A 23,777-nucleotide genomic window follows, 5' to 3' on the forward strand; every position below is an offset into this window, starting at 1 on the left:
ATTAGCCAGGAAGCATTGGTACTGAGATGTGGTTTGTGGTCCCCACCTGCAGAACCACTCCTTTATTGAGGGTGTCTTGATAATTGCCAATAATTTCCATCTGTTGTCTATTCCATTTGCACAACAGTATGTGAAATTGACTGTCAATCAGTGTTGCTTCCTAAGTGGACAGTTTGATTTCACAGAAATTTGATTCTGTTGTTTAAGTGTTCCCTTTATTTTTGAGCAGTGTGTGTGTATGTATGTGTGTATATATACAGTATATATTTATATATATATATATATATATGTATATATGTGTGTATATATATATATATATACTGTATATATACACATATATATAATAGTGCTGATGCCCCTGACGAACAAGCAAAGCGCTCTTAAAGGGAACCTGTGATGTGAAAAAAAACGCTATTAATCCATTGATATGGTGTTAATCTTCAGGATAACAGCATTCTGAATCTGCCTGGCACAGGCACTTAGAGCTCAGCTGCTGTGAGGAAATGAACTGTATTCCTCCCGGCAGCGTTCGGGTTTCAGCCATGGGTTTGACACCGGTGTGGGTTCACTCACTGCTCAGTGTATAGAGAGCGACAGCTGTTATGATGAGTCACCGAAGGAGGAAAAAACAAAATACTAGCTAAGTCCAGAAAAAACAGAGAGGTTGGCAGCTATCGGATTGCAGACCCCTGAACCTATCCACAACAACTAGCAGTAGCCGTGGGGGGTTCCTACGGTGCCCTAGACCCCTCGATCACAGCCGGAGAACTACATAGCCTAAAGACAGAAAGGGGAAAAACTAAACTGCCCCAGAGCAGACCCCAAAGCAATAGGCAGCCCCCAACATATAATGACGGTGAAGCAAGATGAAAACACTAACACAGATAGAAAGATAGGTTGAGCAAATGATGGGGCCCAAGCTAACTAAACAGGACAGGATAGGAAAGCCGCTGTCTGCCATCCGCAAAAACCCTATCCAAAATGTGCCAACCGACTGATAGGAAAAACAGGCCCTGAAGTCGCTAGGCATCAAAAGACTATATCAGCACTCAGGTATATTCTGAAGACAGAGCAAAAGATCAACAGATCAGAGACAAAAATGGAATTCAGCTCACCCCCGGCCGGGGATGGCAGAACTCCCAAAAAACAAGGCAAAACAAAAACAAAACTGAAGTGTACAAAGCAGAGCAGAAAAACTTAGCTTTGAGACGCAGGAATCAGACTGGTCTCCAAGAATCCAGCAGGATCACCAGCAAGGCAGAAGGGCGTCGGCTGCCTTATATCCAGTCCTCAATTCCAGCCACCCAGTCATCATCTAGCTGCCCAGGTGTTTGGTAATCAGCCTCACTACCTTCCTTCACCAGAGGAGGGAGTTCATCAGACCTCAACGGTGAAGGGAAAAATGAACTCACAACAGACAGCTGTAACTGCACCCCTGTACTGACTGACAGTTGGCCCTTAAGTGGAACTCTAATGCTGAGCCTGCTGTCAGTCAGTACTGGGTGTGTTCTACAGTTGCCGCTTTCTATACACAGAGCGGAGACAGAACCCGCGCCGGTGCCATCCCCATGGCTGAAATCCGAATGCTGCTAAGAGGAATACAGTACGTTTTCCTCTCTGCATCGGGCAGGTCCAGAATGCTAGTAACCTGCAGATTAACCCCATTTCTACAGGTTAACAGCGTTTATTTAACATGACAGGTTTTCATTAAGGAGAAATGATCATTTTGGTTTCTCTAAAAGATCATCGCTCTCAGCCAGTGCATCCTCCTGTATAAAGGGAACTTGTGCTGCTGAGAACAAGAGCAGCCTATACACTGTACGATCTATTACAGATTGTTCTGAAGCGCGATCTGACGGTGCTATTAAACAATCCCCAATCAACAAACAAGCCGATGATCGGCAGTCATTTAACTCTGCAGGTCAGGTTATGTAAACCAACATTTAATATTCAGCCATCACGGCAGAACGTTTTTTTTTCTATAGACGATGGAGTAATCACACCCACACAGATGGACATACATTAGACCTCATCTTCACCCGCCTCTGTTCCCTATCTAATCTCACGACCTCTGCCTTCCCCCTATCTGACCACCATCTACTCACCTTCACATCCTTGTCTTTCTCACCTGCCCCCCATGTCCAGCCACTAGCACATCCTCGCAGAAACCTTGCACACCTAGACATTCACAGACTCTCAGACTCTCTTCTACCTCTGTCCTCCATATCTTCACTCCACAACACGGACAGTGCCACCGCTTTCTACAACGCCACCCTCACATCAGCCATAGACTCAGTCGCCCCTCTCATGGATAGCATAGTGCGACAACCAATAGGCAACCCTGGCACAACAACCTCACCGAAAAACTTTGACAAGCATCCAGGGTCGCAGAGCGGCGTTGGAAGAAAACACGCCTGCCAGACGACTTCACTGCTTTTAAACAAGCTACACTTGCCTTTAAATCAGCCCTCACCTCTGCTAAACAGACCTTTTTCACAAACCTTGTATCTTCACTATCCCACAGCCCAAAACAACTGTTCAGCACATTCAACTCTCTCCTCCGCCAACCACTGCCACCTCCAACTCCCCACATCTCTTCTGAGGACTTTGCCACCTACTTCAAAAACAAGATCGACCAAACAAGGCAAGCCTTTACAGTTCCACCACCCCAACCGCTCCACATACCAGACCTCTGCCCTTCCCTAATAACCTCCCTCTCCAACATCACTGAAGGAGAGCTTACTCATCTCCTTTCCAAATCACGCCTCACCACCTGTGCACTTGACCCCATCCCTTCCCACCTGCTCCCCAACCTCACTAACATGATCATTCCAGCCCTAACTCATCTCTTCAACCTATCCCTAACTTCTGGTACCTTCCCCTCTGCCTTCAAACATGCCAGCATAACACCCATCCTAAAAAAATCAAACCTTGACCCAACTGCTATGCCCAGCTATTGCCCCATATCACTGCTCCCGATTGCTTCCAAACTCCTTGAACAGCATGTCCATGCTCAGCTTTCCTCCCAACTCTCATCTAACTCCCTCCTTGACATCCTGCAATCTGGCTTCCGCCCCCACCACTCCACTGAAACTGCCCTGACCAAAATTACTAATGACTTACTCACAGCCAAAGCTAACAGACTGGTCTCCATCCTCCTCCTTCTTGACCTGTCCGCTGCCTTTGACACAGTTAACCACTGCCTACTGCTACAGATTCTTTCTTCCCTTGGCATAAAAGACCTCACCCTGTCCTGGATTTCCTCATACCTTTCTGACCGCACATTCAGCGTTTCCCACTCCCACACTACCTCCTCATCCCGCCCCCTCTCTGTTGGAGTCCCCCAAGGCTCTGTCCTGGAGCCCCTACTTTTATCCATCTATACTTTTGGCCTAGGACAACTCATAAAGTTCCATGGCTTCCAGTACCACCTGTATGCAGATGACACTCAGATCTACCTCTCTGGCCCAGATGTCACCTCTGCTGTCCAGAATCCCGAAGTGTCTATCAGCCATAGCCTCCTTTTTCACCTCTCGCTTCCTAAAACTCAACGTAGACAAAACTGAACTCATTATCTTTCCTCCATCTCGCGTATCTTCCCTACCCGATCTATCTATTATGGTAAACGACATTGCGCTCTCTCCCGCACCTGAAATCCGCTGCCTTGGAGTAACTCTCGACTCTGCCCTGTCCTTCAAACTGCACGTCCAATCTCTTGCCACCTCCTGTCGTCTCCAACTCAAAAATATTTCTAGAATCCATCTCTTCCTCAGTCCTCAGTCTACTAAAACTCTTCTACATGCTCTCATCATCTCCCGCATTGACTATTGCAACACCCTCCTCTGTGGCCTCCCTGCTAACTCTCTTGCACCACTCCAGTCTGTCCTCAATTCTGCTGCCCGACTAATCCACCTCTCTCCTCGCTACTCCCCTGTCCCCCCCTCTGCAAATCCCTCCATTGGCTTCCAATTCCCCAACGAATCCAGTTCAAACTACTAATGGGTCGCCCTCCCAGGGCTGTGGGGTACTCGGTACCGGGCCGTTGTCGGCGGTATGTGTCACAGCAGCGGTGACCCGGTCCGTGGTCCTGGGCCACCAATTAATAGGGGAAGTTTGAATGGTGGAATGTAGTTGATTAAATGAATAGTTCGTGACGCCACGTGTGGTGTTCGGCAAGTGAGATGTTAAGCCGACGCTGCTTGCAGATCCTCTGGGACTGGTGGTGTGGTGCAGCCAAGATGGTGAAGCTCCCCACAGGTGGAGTTGTAGTCCCAGGGCAGTGTAGATGTAGGGGTAGAAGAGAGGCACAGGCGGTGTAGAAGCTGGTACCCCGATGTAGTGGTACAGGGTGTGTTAGCGCACGAGTAATTGGAGGACACCAGGGCATGTAGTTCCAAAGCTTTACTCACAGTCTGTAGTACACACAGGTGCCTGCCTCCGTGCTGTGTCCTCCGGGCCAGGGACTCAGTCAACCTCCAGGTCAGATGGAATGCTCCCTGCCAACATGTGCCTTTCTGAACGTCTCCTCTTATAGCGCCTTTGGTGTGAAGTACTCCTAGTACTGAGATACACTGGAGTTCCTCCTGACAGATGTTCCCAAGAACCATACTTGTACGGCAGACAACTGTAGCCTGCTTCGGGGACTCCTTACTCCTGAGTCCCGGCTCACTATCCAAGTTGCTGTTGTGCCCCCAAGTCTTAGATGGCAGTAGTGCATTTACAGCTCACTACTCCACCGGTGTCTGCTGAAGGACCATTAGTATCCATACAACCTCGGGGACCGGGCCCCGGCCTTGCGCTTAGAACTTCTAGGCAGGGTTCTCTCCTAATGCACGTCCTCTGTTCCCTTTTACTCCTTCGTTCCGTACTAGTCTCTCCTTCTTATGGAAGATCAGGTTTCTGTTCAATGTCTTTCTCCTTCTTTCCTTTCCCGTGCCAGCAGACCCAGGTCACTGAGGTCTGCTGCAGCACCTCCTTCCTCCATCCCTCTCCCAGGGATCTTCTCTCCTCTCTCTCAACCACTGACTGACCTGAAATCCTAAACCTTCCTGCTCTTTTATGTATTCTAACTCCACCCGCCTCCCAGCATGTTTAGTGTTCCAAGCAGGGAGCCACCAAAGGTGCTCTGCTACACTCCAAGCAGGGAGCCGCAATGTGGCTTTGCTGAACTACTGTGTTGTGTGGGATGCAAGTGTTGGAGCGTGGTCAGGAGCCTCCAACCTACCTGGATGGTGGGGTACCACACCTCAGGAGGAGGTGCAGTATCTCTGTGGCAACTGAATCCTCAGGGGCGCCACACTAACACTGACCTACAATGCCATCCACAACCTTTCCCCTCCCTATATCTCTGAACTAATCTCCCAATATCTTCTCTCATGTACTCTTCGAACCTCCCAAGACCTCCTACTCTCCTCCACACTTATTCGTTCCTCACACAACCGCCTCCAAGATTTCTCCCGAATATCCCCTATCCTCTGGAATGCCATGCCTCAACACGTCCGATTATCCACCACCCTCGGATCCTTCAAACGGAACCTGAAAACCCATCTTTTCAGGAAAGCTTACAGACTACAATAACCATTCTGCCGCCTCATCACCACCAGAGCTGCTGCACCCCCGACGTGCTGTCTCTTCCCTGCTATCCCGTAGAATGTAAGTCCGCAAGGACAGGGTCCTCTCCCCTCTGTACCAGTCTGTCATTGTAAATTTGTTTACTGTAAATGATATCTGTAACTTTGTATGTAACCCCCTTCTCATGTACAGCACCATGGAATTAATGGCGCTATATAAATAAATAATAATAATAATCACACCTAGCTGATAGCTAATAACATAGGCAGCAGTGTGATGTGCAGCGAGCCCCATCCTCAGACGTAGAGATCAGTAAGAGATCGTCCCAATGACTGATGTTCTGAGAAGCCATGCTTTATTTTCATGCTGGTATCGCTCTCATAGTCATAGGCAACATGAGCATCTTACAGAATGTTCACTGTCTGCCATTTCTGACAGTATGGGGTCCACGTGTGATATATGCATGCAGGTCAACCACTAACATGCTTCCTGGGATCTGCGGAGTAGCCTCGGCCACGTCACTTTTGATATCCATACAGTCTGATCCTGTTCTGGAGAAGCTGTAGACACCATCCTGAAATGAGAAATGGTGGTAAGACGAGTGAGTCATCAGGTCTGCTGGGAATTATCTGAACATCATGCAAATGAGTCATAAAATTGGATTTAATTGGCATATTAATTTGACCTTAATTTAAAAAAAAAAAATTGCACCTAAAAGATGTAAGATTATGAGACTTTCTGGATTATGAGACTTTCTGGATTATCAGACTTTCTGGATTATCAGACTTCCTGGATTATCAGACTTTCTGGATTATCAGACTTTCTGGATTATCTGACTTTGTATTGATATACCAAACACTACATGGTTTTCATGACATTACTCGACCTTTGACTGTAGGATGTAACTTTCCAGCTAGCTTTGCTTTGATAGAATTGTAAGAATTCATACATTTCCATCTGGGTCTGAACATTGGGACATACGAGTCCAATTATCCGAGCAGTTAATATTGAGGTGTATATTTTTTTTGGCCTAAAGTGGCCATGCTATGACTGAACCAAGTTCACATTCTGTTTTACAATGGATGCCTGGTGATTGTTAGATTGGTTGTACAGGATTAGTAAAGAGGTAGTCGCTTTCTTAGGGCTCATTCACACATCTGATTTTCACATATACGAGAAAAGTGGACTGACTGATCAGTGTTTGATCAGCGTGTGGTCTGAGTGTCAGTTTTTTTTCGTTTATGGAGAGGAAAAAAGAAACTTTCTCCATTCTGACAGTTTGGCAAAATCAGAATGCAGTTGGATGACATGAGCCGGCTTTCTTCTACTGGAGAGCTAATATGGTCACTTTTGTCCTATGTAAATACGTCTCCATAGACTACTGTTTCTCTTTAATTAGAGCCTTTTGTCTCTGAGCTGTAGCTCACTAACCAGTATCCAGCTCAGCACTAATGAGGGGCAAAAACCCAGAAAAAGCAGTCTGTGGATGGGTTTCCTTTAGTTTCTTGGAGGAGTCTCTGGCATGAGTGATATGTGATAGCTTCTTTTTTTCTTTCTATAGAAGAGCTAATTTGTGAACTTTAGTCCCATTATGTATTGACGATCATAAGTCTTTATTCCTTAATGGGTCTCTTTAATGAGATCCAGTACTACCCCTAAGGCTGTGTCTCCACATTGAGGATTCCCTGCGCTTTGGACGTGCCGGATACCCCGCGCCGCCCCCGTTGTACACACAGTGATTCCGGATGTGTTCATTGAATACGGAATCACCGCATCGTATTCATAGACTGGGTTATTTATCTTGCGGAGACGGAGCATCTCCGCGAGATAAATAGACAAGCTGCTGTCTGGAAAGACGCACCGCCTGTCCGGTTACGCCGGATGCGGCCCTGCACGCATAGTGGAGACGGGATTTCATAAAATCCCCTCCACTATGCTGTAACATCTGGATCCAATCCGAAGGTTTCCTGACCGTGGAAACATACCCTAAGGGTTTTAAAGCAGAATCTTAGTGAGGGGGAAAAGCAAAGCTGAAAAGCTGATTTATTCATGACTAATCTGAAGGATAGTTCATCAATATGAGATTTGTGGTGGTCCGACTCCCAGCATCCCCACTGATCAGCTGACATCTGCTGACAACAACCAGAAATAAGCGATGTCTGTGGCATAACTCAGCAGATCTATATGTTGATAAGTGGCTTCTACTGACAGTTTTCAGCCGATCAGTGAGAGTGCCAAGTGGCGGACCCCACCAATCTCATATTGACCTACAAATAATCCATCATTGGCTCAGTCCTGGACACCCCCTTTAAACAGTGTAATTCATTGTTACATTCAGGCCAAAGGGTGTAGAAGACAAAGCTTACACTGCCTGGTGGCGTGAATCCTATTAATGCAAAAAGGTGGCGAGACCACGGAGCGTGGTAATGTATGTCCAATGTTGTCATCGGCTGTACACACAGATTGCACACAGTAATGCGTGATTTACTATCATGGTGCACACACCGCTTCCTCTGTGATAGTCATGCATCGGGTGAGATGCTTTTCTGTGTCTCCGATCCCTCCTTTGCCTGTTTCAACCTATTTGTAACCTTAATATTGTTTTTGAGATCACAAAAAGTCCCACTAGCGGGGATGATCAACAGGACGTGGTATTACAAAAATGTAAGTTCAGAAGAATTTATCAAAGCCTTGGCCTAGATTATCTACGGAAATGACGACTGCACAATCCGGGGGAACTGGAGAGAAATGTTACCTGACACAGTTGTTTCAAAATGTAGGACCTCATGAAAGGGAATCTGTCAGCAGGATTTGTCACCTCGTCTGAGAACAGCATACTGTAGGAAAAGAGAGCCTGAATCCAACAATGCTGCATCCAGTAAGAGTTTTTATATATGTCAGAGCTCAAAATCTGCCGTCGCCCACACCAGTGCTTTTTATGTACATTGTCTATTGACAGTAAGTGTAACGGGGTTACCACGACAGAGAGGGGCGAAAAGACCACAGCGTCTGATTTCCCGTACTCCTGCACTGATTAGAAGCATCTCACCCATGCAGAGTTTTGCTAGCAGAGCAGGGGTTAAATGGTTCAGTTGAGAGCTCCTGGATCTCTGAAATTGGTGTCTCAGTCCCTACTTCACGCTCCCCTTACATAGCAAAAATCCTTCTGACAGATTCCATTTAAATTGACACTTTAATGTTACAATTGGGGTCATAAGTATCATGGGGGGGTTATGAAGGCTAAACATGTGGCTCATCCATTTCCAGAAATCACATTAAAGGGGTTGTCTGGGACTTTAACATTGATGTTCTATCCATTTCCCAGTGTCAGCAGCTGGAACTGCTCAGTTACGGAGCTGCACAGCTCCATCAACGTAATATTGGCTACGGTCAGGTACTTCACATCCACCCAAAGCAGGGAAATGAAGCATGGGCAGGACTCAGGAGGACATCTGTGGCTGGGGGACAGCATAGTACTGGGCAGTTCTGTGGCAGGCAGTATGGCAGCCACTACAGCAGATGTGCGTGGTACTGTACTCGGCACCAGAGGTTGCTTCTCACAATTAAATGAACCTCAGTATATAGCCCAAAGCAGGGAAATGAAACATGGGCAGGGCTCAGGAGGACATCTGTGGCTGGGGGGACAGCATAGTAATGGGCAGTTCTGTGGCAGGCAGTATGGCAGCCACTACAGCAGATGTGTGTGGTACTGTACTCGGCACCTGAGGTTGCTTCTCACAATTAAATGAACCTCAGTATATAGCCCAAAGCAGGGAAATGAAGCATGGGAAGGGCTCAGGAGGACATCTGTGGCTGGGGGGACATCATAGTACTGGGCCGTTCTGTGGCAGGCAGTATGGCAGCCACTACAGCAGATGTGCGTGGCACTGTACTCGGCACCTGAGGTTGCTTCTCACAATTAAATGAACCTCAGTATATAGCCCAAAGCAGGGAAATGAAACATGGGCAGGCCTCAGGACAGCTGTGGCTGGGGGGCAGCATAGTACTGGGCAGTTCTGTGGCAGGCAGTATGGTAGCCAATACAGCAGATGTGCATGGTACTCTACTCGGCACCTGAGGTTGCTTCTCACAATTAAATGAACCTCAGTATATAGCCCAAAGCAGGGAAATGAAGCATGGGAAGGGCTCAGGAGGACAGCTGTGGCTGGGGGGGCAGCATAGTACTGGGCAGTTCTGTGGCAGGCAGTATTTCAGCCACTACAGAAGATGTGCGTGGTACTGTACTCGGCACCTGAGGTTGCTTCTCACAATTAAAGGAACCTCTGTTACTTTTCTCACCTTGAGTTGAGGCTTTGTCCAATATCTTCTATAGTAGAAGGCCGCTGAAATAATAAACAGGACAATACATGATACATAAAATGCTACAACAGATGTGGGCATGCTGTATATCTGCCCATACACCCATTGTAGGTGATCAAGAATTTTGGAGAGATGGGAACTGGAAGCTTTTGTATGAGGTTCTTTGTCTTCTAATTCTTCTGGCAATAAGTCTAATCCAATAGTGGTCCATAAAGGACGCTTAGAAACCTCTGAACGGATACGACGTGGTGGAAACATCTTAGCTTTTAAAGCATCTGCTTCTTATTACAGGATTTTGCGCATCGTTCTTTGTGATGTCACAGATATCAGAGAGGCTTAGTGTTCCATGTCATCATTTCCTATGGCTGACTGCCAAGTAAAACCAACCAAGCTCTAATGGGCAGCATGGTGGCCAGTGGTTAGCACTGTTACCTTGCAGCGCTGAGGTCCTGGGATAATTTCCTGGGAAAATGTCCTATAATTTAAACTTAGGTTTTTGTGTTTTACATGTATTTTTTTAAACATTTCTGCTGTTTTTTTTTATTTCCATAACACAATCTATAATAAAAAAGAGAAATCTTGCAATTTTGCCACTGGGCCAGTGGAGCTATTTTAGTCTCCTTCTTGTTTCAGGAAATTCCATGTACATTAGCAGCAATGGGCTAACTTAGACCCTATTTTCTGTATTGAAACATCTAATGAGCACGTGCAAAAGTTTTTGTGAAGGGAGAAGGGAGCAAGGTCGGCTGTGACATCGCCAATTATGATTGGTGGATCCTGTGTTATCAGATGTGTATAGAGGTGTTACCAGTGGTTGTAATTCTGCCTTTGATGATAATGAGACCGCTGAAAAGTCTTCCTGAAGGAAAGGAAATAAGAGTCTAAAATAGCCCCAGTGACCAGTGTGAAAGATGTAAGCTTTTTTTTTAATACACATTGTGATATGAAAGGCATGAGGTCTACCTCTTTGACTCACAGTCCCCATCTTCTCTGGTAAGGTGTCTACCAGTTGCCGCATGTAAGGAGGGAATGGAGAGGTAGCTGTGCATGTATTCTGCTGTGCATGTACAGTACAGACCAAAAGTTTGGACACACCTCATTCAAAGAGTTTTCTTTATTTTCATGACTATGAAAATTGTAGATTCACTCTGAAGGCATCAAAACTATGAATTAACACATGTGGAATTATATAATTAACAAAAAAAGTGTGAAACAAATGAAGATACTGTATGTCTTATATTCTAGGTTCTTAAAAGTAGCCACCTTTTGCTTTGATTACTGCTTTGCACACTCTTGGCATTCTCTTGATGACCTTCAAGTGGTAGTCACTGGAAATGGTCTTCCAACAGTCTTGAAGGAGTTCCCAGAGATGCTTAGCACTTGTTGGCCCTTTTGCCTTCACTCTGCGGTCCAGCTCAACCCAAACCATCTCGATTGGGTTCAGGTCTGGTGACTGTGGAGGCCATGTCATCTGGCGTAGCACCCCATCACTCTCCTTCTTGGTCAAATAGCCCTTACACAGCCTGGAGGTGGATTTGGGGGTCATTGTCCTGTTGAAAAATAAATGATGGTCCAACTAAACACAAACCGGATGGAATAGCATGCCGCTGCAAGATGCTATGGTAGCCATGCTAGTTCAGTATGCCTTCAATTTTGAATAAATCCCCAACAGTGTCACCAGCAAAGCACCCCCACACATCACACCTCCTCCTCCATGCTTCACGGTGGGAACCAGGCATGTAGAGTCCATCCGTTCACCTTTAATGCGTCGCACAAAGACACAGTGGTTGGAACCAAAGCTCTCAAATTTGGACTCATCAGACCAAAGCACAGATTTCCACTGGTCTAATGTCCATTCCTTGTGTTCTTTAGCCCAAACAAGTCTCTTCTGCTTGTTGCCTGTCCTTGGCAGCTTTTTCCTAGCAGCTATTTTGCCATGAAGGCCTGCTGCACAAAGTCTCCTCTTAACAGTTGTTGTAGAGATGTGTCTGCTACTAGAACTCTGTGGCATTGACCTGGTCTCTAATCTGAGCTGCTGTTAACCTGCGATTTCTGAGGCTGGTGACTCGGATGAACTTATCCTCTGCAGCAGAGGTGACTCTTGGTCTTCCTTTCCTGGGGTGGTCCTCATGTGAGCCAGTTTCTTTGTAGCGCTTGATGGTTTTTGCCACTGCACTTGGGGACACTTTCAAAGTTTTCCCAATTTTTCGGACTGACTGATCTTCATTTCTTAAAGTAATGATGGCCACTCGTTTTTCTTTACGTAGCTGCTTTTTTTTTGCCATAATACAAATTCTAACAGTCTATTCAGCAGGTCTATCAGCTGTGTATCCACCAGACTTCTCTTCTGCACAACACAATTTCCGGTGACTACCTCTTGAAGCTCATCAAGAGAATGCCAAGAGTGTGCAAAGCAGTAATCAAAGCAAAAGGTGGCTACTTTGAAGAACCTAGAATATAAGACATACAGTATTTTCAGTTGTTTCACACTTTTATGTTAATTATATAATTTCACATGTGATAATTCATAGTTTTGATGCCTTCAGAGTGAATCTACAATTTTCATAGTCATGAAAATAAAGAAAACTCTTTGAATGAGAAGGTGTGTCCAAACTTTTGGTCTGTACTGTATGCCACTCTGCAACCTGTGCAGCCACCACAATGGCTCAACAGGTCAGAGGCCTCCAAGGCAGCAAACAGATTCTTTCACATGTACGTAATCAGGGGTATTGTCATAAACTATTGGACTACTAAGGGTCCATATATACACAGGGACCCTCTTTTACCTGTCGGCCTCTTTAAGCCTACACATATGTGCCGAACCTCTTTTTTGATGATTCACGGACAGGAAGAAGCAACCGGTGATCACCTGAACAGGTGCTGTAGGCATTCGGAACCTGGATCTCAAACTAGATGCAGGTGGCAATTGCACATTTATGGCACATCCTCAGTGTCTGTGATTGGGATATCGCCATCACCCATGGATAAGTTGCAGATAAACAAGTCTGATTCCGTTGTTGCATTTTCTGAATCTCTGTAATTTATGCACATAGCATATTTATAGTCAGGGGAAGGGATGAAGAAAGCCCTTACTGAACCACCGAAACAGGTTCCGGTCTGACTGGTATAAATAATGGATTTGGCATGCAGCCGATATGCCGCATTGGGCCTGGAACCGCAGCTGATTCACATATTGTACTACTGTACAATGATCGAGAGAACAAGACCACTAAGTAAGGAATACTCCAGGGCCAGCTGGTCAGCTTCTATGTGCCGATACTGATTCAGTACCAGTTGGATGCCACGTCATTGTAACACATTTTTGGGCAGTTTCGCAACCAGGAAATTCATAGTGTCAGTTTGACTGGCGGCGTAGCCTTCCTGTTCTATCACATCCACTTGTGACAGATCTACAAGCGATTGCAACACCATTCATTAGCTAACAGGCCTGGAACATTTTTGCTGAGTTGTGACTTATTCCTGGTTCTTCAGTAAAAAAAAAAAAAAAAGTATAAAAATAGAAGTGTCTTAATACAAGTGAATCAGTGTCAGAGAGTTCAGTGTACTGTTTTAGGTAATTTTCTAATTATGAATTGGAAATTGTTTTTTTTTTTTTTTTTCCTACAGAAGCTAGATTGGCCCTGAAGTCTTACATCAGCTTTATCCAGCAGACCATTGCTGACCCTGAAAAAGTTCATGGGAAACTTAATAAAGAGGACAAGGTTTGTTGTCATAGAAGCTTTAGTTGATGTGTGTTAATGAGTTGTCTGATTGCTAGACATGCTAACTAAACTATTAAAACTTACTTTTAAGGGGTGGCCCTAAATACAAATTAATATTCATCCTAAAGCTCTATCTATTTAATGTCTTAATCAAATCTATTTTCCATCATACTTTAATTAAAAGTTCCCTATCCTTCCCCCAACCACACTAACTGCATTTCTTTTTTCATGACACTTAGTTTGATAATTCCCAGTACATTCTGACTCTGTGTCATCATGGGTCAGAGGCTGCCCTGTCACTGAACTGAAGTGTCTTCAGTGACCTTTATTTCAGGGACTGTTCTGTCACTGTGCAATGTGAGCAATGACAGTGCGCTCTTTCACCAACTCAGTAGTAACAAGCCTGTAACAGAGCACACTGTCATTGCTTGTCGTGAGACTAATACCCGGCTTGCAGAGAGAAGCATTTCCCACACAAGTGACATCACTTGCACGGGCAGCGCTCGTCTCTACATGCCAGGTATTCTTCCAGTGCGCACTGATAGTGCGGTCTGTTGCCGGCTCATTACTTCTGATCTGAGCTGGCAACAGAGTGCACTGTCATCGTAGAGGGACAGAGCAGGTACTAGGCCAAGCCCTTAAATCAAGGTCACTGATAATGCTTTGTTGGAGTATCCCAACATGCACTGGGAATTCTCAAATAAAGTGCAACTAAAAAGGAAATTGTAATAAAAAAAGAAAAGCAGTTAGATAGTGAAGTTGGAGAAGGATAGGAAATTTTTAATTGACATATGATAGAAAATAGATGATATTATGGCATTAACCCCTCCACGACCTTACGATTTTGCTCCCCTTCTTCCCAGAGCCATACTTTTTTAAATTTTTTCATCAATGTGGCCACCCCCTGTTGAAGCCTTGGGTGAAACATGCGTTGAGGCTTGTGGGCCAGAGCACATGTACCCTACCCCCCTCTGTATCAACATACCATCTCTATGTACCGTAAGAATTCATTAATTTTTTCTTACTAAGATTAGTCACAGCATCACGCTTTTGGACTAAGGGTATTTAGGGTAGGGTCTTTACCTTTTTGCACTTTTTCTAACTTATTTTATATGGTATATACTGCATATGTTCTCTGGCACCACTTTGCTGGATTATTCTGTCTGATATATTTTTTTTCTGATATCTATACAATTTTTAAAATTATATTAATAAAATGTTTATTTTATGAGACCTTATTGGCACTCCTCCTTTTTTCTCATGTTGATTTAATAATCTTAGAGTGTGTCTCTTGAAAGTCCCCTGCTCAGTTTTTGTTGGTGTTATGCTATACATAGCAGGGGCACCAATGTGCTGGTCTTATGACGCTCTCCCGGCGTGCATTAAGTGCATCTGCCAGAGATTGACTGCGGCTTTTAACATGTTAACAGCCGCAGGTGGATCGCAATTCCACCCTCGGCTGTTAGGGGAACATGTCAGCTGATCAAATCAGCTGTTATGTGCCGGGAAAGATATGGGCTCAGCGCCGCAGCCCGCATCAAAGGCAGGGACATGCCCCATGACGTATATATATGTCATGGGTCAGAAGGGATTAAACAGAGATTTAGGATAAAATTTGTATTTCGGACCACCACTTTAAAGGAAAACTGAAAACCAAATAACGATGGGTCCACATGTTTTGATACTTAAAGAAAGTGTTGTCCAGATGTAAACCTGACAAATATACACAAAAAGGGACATCTGTTCCATAAGGGTCTAGGTTATTGATAAAAATAAACAACCGTATTAACACTAAGAAAATGTAACGTGAATGAACAAAATGGAAATCTAGATCAAATCGATATTTGGTGTGACCGCCCTTTTCCTTCAAAACAGCATCAAAGCATCAATTCTTCTAGATATACTTGTACTAGGTCAGGGCTCTTTTCACTGATTGAACACAATGGGGTAGAGGAGGGTTTCTGCTCCTCAGTAGAACAAGTATTTGTGCCCAGTCAGTGTAAAGGTTTATTCTGTCTTATGTCAGCGCTGCTCCTTAGCTGAGAGGTGTGCTTATAACGCCAGCTCTTCTAACAGCTGAGATTCATCTTGATCTTTGTTTCTTCAGTGTGTAGCCATCCTGACCTGACTAGGACGGCTGCAGTTTGACTTATTTCACCGTCATCATGTTTATCACATTCCTGGAGAACCCCTTTAACTGAAACGGGGACAGCTATGGCAGAAGCGGAAAACTGGATGAGGATCAACCAAACTCTGCTACAAAGTGAGGTTGTGGAAGTCCATTTTTCATAGGTCATACGCCATAGAAAGACATAGCAAAGCAACAAGACACAAGGTAGTTGCACTGCATCAACAAGATCTCTCCCTGGAAAAGATTTCAAAACAGACTGCAGTTTCAAGATCAGCCGTTCATGTTCTCTTGAAAAGGCACCAAGAAATGGACAAAGTTGAGGACCATAGTCACAGCGGTCAGTCAAGGAAACTAATTGCAGCAGATGAAATACATATCGTACACACTTCCCTTTGAAATCGAAAGATGCCCAGCAGCGCTATCAACTCAGAAACGGAAGCAACCAGTTGGATCCAGCTACACCCATCTACTGTTCAGAGAAGTCTGGCCAGAAGTGGTCTTTGAAATGCGGCCAGACATTGGCTTTATCTTCAGCGTTAAGAAAAACAAGGAGTCCTCGAAGTGATGATTTGGTCCACACAGAGCCTTGATCTCATCGAGTCTGTGTGGGTATAAATGAAGAGACCGAAGGATTTACGCAAGCGACAGCTACAGATCTGTGGTTATTTCCCCCAAAACGTTTGAAGCAACCTACTTGCCCTGCTGATTTCCTTCGACAGTTTGTAAAAAATGTACCTAGAATTGATGGAAGGAAAAGTGCGATTACACCAAATATTAATTCAAAATAGATTTTTTTATTCATTCACTTTAATATTTTTTTAACAAAATGCAAACTCACTTCTATTTTTGAAAGATAAAATAACCTAACCGTTTTGCACAGTACAGTCTGCTACTATTTGTCCAAAATTGGTGATAACCTAATCAAAAGTAAGGGGAAGAAGTATGAGGATCTCGTCTGAAGAAGCAAATAACGGAGTCTATGATCACACTTCAGTGTCCACATAGTAATCTGAAAAAAAAAATGCAGCAGGATCCTCTGAGCATTCAATAGGTCTGCCCTGATTCCTTGGTAGACTGTTGGTGATACTCCAGACAACTTGTGGTCAAAAACCCAAAAGTAAAGACCAATATTACTTGCCAACTTCCAAACGCAATACAAAAATCCAAAAAGGGAAGCACCAGACAAAATAAAATTAGAAAATTTTATTAGATACATTCTTAAAACTAAATCACAAAATCATTCAGACCATGGCAGAGTGTGCTCCATGCAATCAATGAAGGATACATAGCCAAAGTGGACAATATATGCACATAAAAAAGCAATAATAAGGTACAAAGTATGTCTCCAACCCCATATTCACATTTATAAAAAATCCAAGTGGATATAAGTGCAATGGGCTGGAATTTATACGTGCCAATTTATACCCATGAGACTACAATACAGTATATAAAGTGCATAATGCAAAATAAAATTAAATTCATGGACTTGAAAATGTCATACTAAGAAGTGCATAGTGCTATGGGGATCCATTAATACAGGGAATATCCCAATAACAAAATATCCAATAAAATCAAGCAACAATGCTAATAAGGTGCATAATGTAGGGATAAAGTGCATATAATGAGGATGCCCGATTGTAAACTAGCCAAAGGCTTAAATAAGGAATCCAATGTATACCTGTCAATAGGTGGCATGGAGATAGAAAGGACCCCGACGTGCGTTTCGCTGAATCGCTTCTTCCAAAGGGGGGCGTCAGTGTGTGCAGCGATAGTGTCAGCTATTTATAGCAGCACTGCGCATGAAGCGACGCTGGCGGAGGCAATCCAGAGACCGTAAGCGGCGGGTCCGGCATTCTATGTCATCAATCCCCGCCCGCCTCTGACGCGCCAGAGGAAGGGAGGGAGAGACAGCGCGAGGACACGTTACCACGGCAACCGGACGCTGCGAGCCCACACAAGTGCACAGCGCTGGAAATGAATTACACGCCATGATGGATAGGGGCAAAAATGTGTAATGAATACCGGACTTAACAAAATATGTGAACGTTGCCCAAGCCTATATGAAAAGTGTACATTGTGTACTAATGAAATAGTGAATACATACATATTAAGACTTAATTTATAAATAAATATAGATAACAGACCATGCTAATCAGCAAAATAAGTCATATATTGTAACACAATATATAAACGTGTCTGTGTATATCAATACAAGTAGAAAAATATATGTGATGACAAAACAACTGTGACATCGGCGGCCGAGCCCGCCGATGTCTCTTCTGCGGCGGTAACCGCCGCTGCCGCTCCCCACCGCCGCCCCTCCGGCGGCGCGCTCTCTTACCCGGCCTTCCGCTCTGCTGCATCCCCGCGCTCTGTCCCTAGGTCGCGGGCGCGCGCTTGCCCGCTTCCTTCATCCAGCGGTGGGCGTCGCTGAAGGCGGGGCCTACCGCCCACTTCCTGGCCAGTAGGTATTTCAGGCATCCTCCCTATGGGGAGGACGCCTGATGATTGTGTGGCTATCCTGCACTCTCTGGCCGCTATAGTTTTCCTATAGTACTCCTGCCTGCCTTGTGTCTTGCTCAGTTCCCCTCTGCCAGCCTTGTGTCTTGCTCAGTTCCCCTCTGCCAGCCTTGTGTCTTGCTCAGTTCCCGTCTGCCAGCCTTGTGTCTCGCTCTGTTCCCCTCTGTCTGTCTCAGCCTTGTCCCCTCCGCTCCTACTCTCTCTCCCGTGGCTCTTCCTCCGTACCCCCTTGCCACCTGTAGCAACGTCTTGCTACCTTATTACTAGCCGCTGCCTAGTTCCTCCGTCACCCCGTTCCGGTACCCTGGTCTCTGTCCTGCCTTGTCCTACGAGCCGTCCCTCTTGGTACCGGCTGTCGCGGTTCTGCCCCCTGCGGTCCTGCCCCTAACGATCCCTGTATAGGGGTCGGTCTTCACCTGCCGTTCTCGGCCCAGGGGCTCCTGATCCGCGATCCAGAGGGTCCACTCTAGGACGTACTCGCTTCCTGAACGTCACAACAAAATAATATAATAAAATGAGACAGTGTCTATAATACAGGTATGAAAATAATAAGTAACACATACGTACGTGCATAAATACATGTATTTAGTGAAAAAACGTCATATGCTGATCAGCAAAATAATTCATGTATAAACCATGTGATAAATGTGTGCCAAATGAAAAATTATACTAGACAAAAAATACAAAAATAAATAATTCATCATCTCAGCTTGACACGACGATCCTTGGGCCAAAAGAAGACTGTCAGTCCGATTAGAAGACATAATAATGATGACAACTCCATCAAAGCAAAAAAAATATATAAAAAAGGTTAAAATCAAATATAAAATAAATTAAACACTATCAGCGTATATAAATTTTAGAGAAAGGGAGCAAAACTAATCACTTCGTTTAAACCATAGGGCCACAGAGCCAATTTTGGAGATCCAACGTGTCTCCATTTGGGCCAAATTTATTGTCATGTCACCACCACGTGAATCAATCAAAATACGATCAATCTCAATCACCCGAAGCAGATTGGAATTGCAGTTATGTACCTTTTTGAAGTGGCGGGGTATCTATTTCAACAAAGTCAAATCATTGACTTCTTGGGCATGTATAATGTCACGTACATGTTCCCAAGTACGCACCTTAAGTGGAAGGGTGGTCATACCCACATAGACCAAGGGACATGAACAGGTCCCGTAGTAGACAACATGATCCGTGCCGCACGTAATGTTATGGGTGATATTAAAATTCTTATCACCCCGAACATTCTTAAATTGTGTGCCTTTATCCATGTTCGTACAGGCCAGGCAATTCTTACAAGGGAAAAAAAAACCCATCTAGGTCCCTTAGTGCCAAAGTGACCACCCATAGTCATGCCTTTATAGTGGCTATGAACCAATTCGTCCCTTAGATTCTTAGCTCTCCTGTACGTGATTGAAGGTGAAGCATTGAGACTTCTGGCCAGGGCAGGATCACTCATAATAATTGGCCAGAATTTAAATAGAGCTTGTTTCATAAGATTCCATTTTTCATTATATGTTGTAATGAATCTCACCTCATTAGATCCAGGTTTGGGTGTCCTCCCTTGTAGCAGGTTCATTCTTGTCTGATTACGTGCCTTAAAGCCCCCGTTACACACTGCGATATCGCTAGCAATATCGCTGTAAAGTCACCGATTTTGTGACGTTGCAGCGATATTGCTAGCGATATCGCTACATGTGATACTTACCTCTGACCGGCTCCCCCGCTGGTTATCGCTGATTGCGCGAGAAGCTCCTGGACCATTTCTCGTCGGCTGCTTCCTGCTGGGCTTCCTTTGGCGCCGACAAGCGACGCGTGGAGCCGGGCGGGAGGATGTCAGGATCGCCGCGTCTGACAGGTAAGTAGCGACCCCCGACCACCGCTATGTCGCTGGTGAGATCTGCCTGTGTGGCAGCTCACTAGCGACTACCTAGCGATGCACCAGCGATCCTGACTGCGTCATATCGCTAGTCGGGAACGCTGGTGCATCGCTAGGTGTAACGGTACCCTTACCCATCCCTGCTTACCGTCTCTGGGAAAATCAATTAGCCAACTCTGACGCTTGAGTCTCAAATGAAGATTCACTGGAACATATTCTTCTTGTGCGTAGAAACTGGCTGTATGGGATACTGTCCTTTAGGGGTTTAGGATGAGAAGAGGTGGCATGTAAAGCCGAATTAACGGCAGTAGATTTCCTAAAAACATCTGTATGTAAAAATCCATCTTCCCCCTTAAAAATATGTGTATCCAAACAATCAATACTCACTTGACTGTACTTGCATGTCAATTTGATATTCAAAACATTCTCATTCAAATGTTGAGTGAAGAGTAGTAAATCAGTTTCAGAGCCCTGCCAGATGACCAGAATGTCGTCAATAAAACGCATCCAGGTGGAGACCTGTTCAATTAGAGGGATACAGTTTGTCTGAAAAATATCACATTCCCACGATCCTAGAAATAAATTTGCGTATGAGGGCGCGAAAGCCGCCCCCATCGCAGATCCTTGCAATTGAAGGTACAAGATTTCTTTAAATATAAAGAAATTATGTGTTAGGGCAAACTCCAATAGAGTAAGAAGAAATTCATTCAACCCATTATCATTATTATACATCTGTAAAAAATGTCTAAGAGCCTCAATACCATCACTATGTCGGATTGACGTATACAAAGATTCAAAGTGTTAGCTTACCAATCACACATTTTCTTCAAAAGGAATCCCCTCCAATTTCTTTAAGTCCTTAATATATGACGGTAATGATTCCACCATGGGTTTAAGGTGATAATCCAAAAACTTATTGACAATCTCACATAATCCCCCACTGCCTGGCACAATGGGTCGTCCAGGGGGGTTTGTGGCAGATTTATGCACCTTAGGCAATAAATATAAGCAGGGTGTTCTAGGTTTTTCAGGAACTAATCCCGTACTCAATTCCTTAGTGATGATCCCATCAAGAAAGGCTTGTTCAGTAATCTCATATAGTTGTTTCTGGAAATTAATTGTGGGGTTAAAAGATAATCTCTTATAACAATCCGGATCTCTCAACTGTCTGAACGCCTCTTTCTCATACATTAGGGATGGCCATAGTACTATGTTGCCCGCCTTACCTGCAGGTTTTATTACCACATTTTTCAGAAGTTTCAACTCCTTTAAAGCCAACCTCTGATTTTTGGTCAGGTTGTCATTACGCACCCCAGTAGATATATTGCGAAATTCCTCAGTGACCAATCTAACAAATAGAGCTCAGAATACAAATTAAGAGGTGGAAATTTCTTCACTTTAGAGATAGGAAACTTACTAGTGGTAGAAGATGTAGAGGCAGAGTCACTCAATTCCTCCAGTATAGCAATCGATTCACGTTCTTCCGGAGTCTATTCACGTTTAGTGGAGAGTTTGTCATGTAGTTTTTTCAACACTAATTTTCTTGCAAACAGATGCAAATCTTTCATTGCTGTGAAATAATCGAAAGACGCCACAGGAGAGAAGGTTAAGCCCAAACCCAGAACATCAATTTGATCTGGAGATAACTCAATATCAGTTAAATTTATTACCTGCATTTTATCAGGTGCTTTAGAGGATCTCAGATTACTTGTTGATAGGGACTATATCTACGGTTGCCACCACGTCTCCCTCTGTTAACAAATCCTCCCCTCTCGGGTCGTGACCCAGACATACTCTCCATGAATGATAAAGAAGACATAGATGCAGTCCTATTCGGGGTAAATGGTTGTTGCCACTTGAAAACATTATTGTTCTGATAGTCCATAAGATCTCGTTGGAATTTTTTCGTCTTAGTGTCCTGTATTTCTTTTGCCCAATTAGGGAGCAGTTTGTCAACCTCACCCCTAAAGGGCATGTCACACTAAGAGATATCGCTAGCAATATCGCTATAACTTGTGACGTTATAGCGATATTGCTAGCGATATCGCTGTGTGTGATACTTACCTACAACCCGCTCCCCCGCTGGTTATCGCTGATCGCGCGAGAACATCCTGGACTGTTTCTCGTCGTTAGCTTCCTGCGGCGCTTCCTGCTCTGACGACGAGCGACGCGTGGAGCCGGGCGGGAGGACGCAGGATCGCCTGGTGTGACAGGTAAGTAGCGACCCTCGACCCCTGCGATGTCGCTGGTGAGATCTGCCTGTGTGGCAGCTCACTAGCGACCACTTAGCGATGCACCAGCGATCCTGACCGCGTCATATCGCTGGTCGGGATCGCTGGTGCATCGCTAAGTGTGACAGTACCTTAAAGGACTCCATATCAGCAACAGGTAAAATACCATTAAGCTTGGTCTGAAGGGTATCAATTTCACCCTCAAGAGATTCGAGGGACTTTTTATTCAAACAAATACAGTGGGGAAAAAAAGTATTTAGTCAGTCAGCAATAGTGCAAGTTCCACCACTTAAAAAGATGAGAGGCGTCTGTAATTTACATCATAGGTAGACCTCAACTATGGGAGACAAACTGAGAAAAAAAAATCCAGAAAATCACATTGTCTGTTTTTTTTTCATTTTATTTGCATATTATGGTGGAAAATAAGTATTTGGTCAGAAACAAAATTTCATCTCAATACTTTGTGATATATCCTTTGTTGGCAATGACAGAGGTCAAACGTTTTCTGTAAGTCTTCACAAGGTTGCCACACACTGTTGTTGGTATGTTGGCCCATTCCTCCATGCAGATCTCCTCTAGAGCAGTGATGTTTTTGGCTTTTCGCTTGGCAACACGGACTTTCAACTCCCTCCAAAGGTTTTCTATAGGGTTGAGATCTGGAGACTGGCTAGGCCACTCCAGGACCTTGAAATGCTTCTTACGAAGCCACTCCTTCGTTGCCCTGGCGGTGTGCTTTGGATCATTGTCATGTTGAAAGACCCAGCCACGTTTCATCTTCAATGCCCTTGCTGATGGAAGGAGGTTTGCACTCAAAATCTCACTATACATGGCCCCATTCATTCTTTCATGTACCCGGATCAGTCGTCCTGGCCCCTTTGCAGAGAAACAGCCCCAAAGCATGATGTTTCCACCACCATGCTTTACAGTAGGTATGGTGTTTGATGGATGCAACTCAGTATTCTTTTTCCTCCAAACACGACAAGTTGTGTTTCTACCAAACAGTTCCAGTTTGGTTTCATCAGACCATAGGACATTCTCCCAAAACTCCTCTGGATCATCCAAATGCTCTCTAGCAAACTTCAGACGGGCCCGGACATGTACAGGCTTAAGCAGTGGGACACGTCTGGCACTGCAGGATCTGAGTCCATGGTGGCGTAGTGTGTTACTTATGGTAGGCCTTGTTACATTGGTCCCAGCTCTCTGCAGTTCATTCACTAGGTCCCCCCGTGTGGTTCTGGGATTTTTGCTCACCGTTCTTGTGATCATTCTGACCCCACGGGGTGGGATTTTGCGTGGAGCACCAGATCGAGGGAGATTATCAGTGGTCTTGTATGTCTTCCATTTTCTAATTATTTCTCCCACAGTTGATTTCTTCACTCCAAGCTGGTTGGCTA

At 44.7% G+C, this 23,777-nt stretch overlaps 1 protein-coding gene across 2 annotated transcripts in view; it reads left to right on the forward strand.

Moving 5' to 3' along the window:
* ANKRD45 (ankyrin repeat domain 45) overlaps window positions 1-23,777 on the forward strand; it is a 51,301-nt gene that overhangs the window by 19,760 nt on the left and 7,764 nt on the right. For both annotated transcript variants that reach the window (XM_073571517.1, XM_073571516.1), the window contains exon 4: window positions 13,519-13,613. In XM_073571517.1, coding sequence (XP_073427618.1) covers window positions 13,519-13,613 — 95 coding nt within the window. The remainder of the gene's footprint in view (window positions 1-13,518; window positions 13,614-23,777) is intronic.

The sequence above is a fragment of the Dendrobates tinctorius genome, unplaced genomic scaffold, assembly GCF_039654945.1.
Source record: "Dendrobates tinctorius isolate UK_male_01 unplaced genomic scaffold, ASM3965494v1 ptg000029l, whole genome shotgun sequence".
Lineage (NCBI taxonomy): Eukaryota > Metazoa > Chordata > Amphibia > Anura > Dendrobatidae > Dendrobates > Dendrobates tinctorius.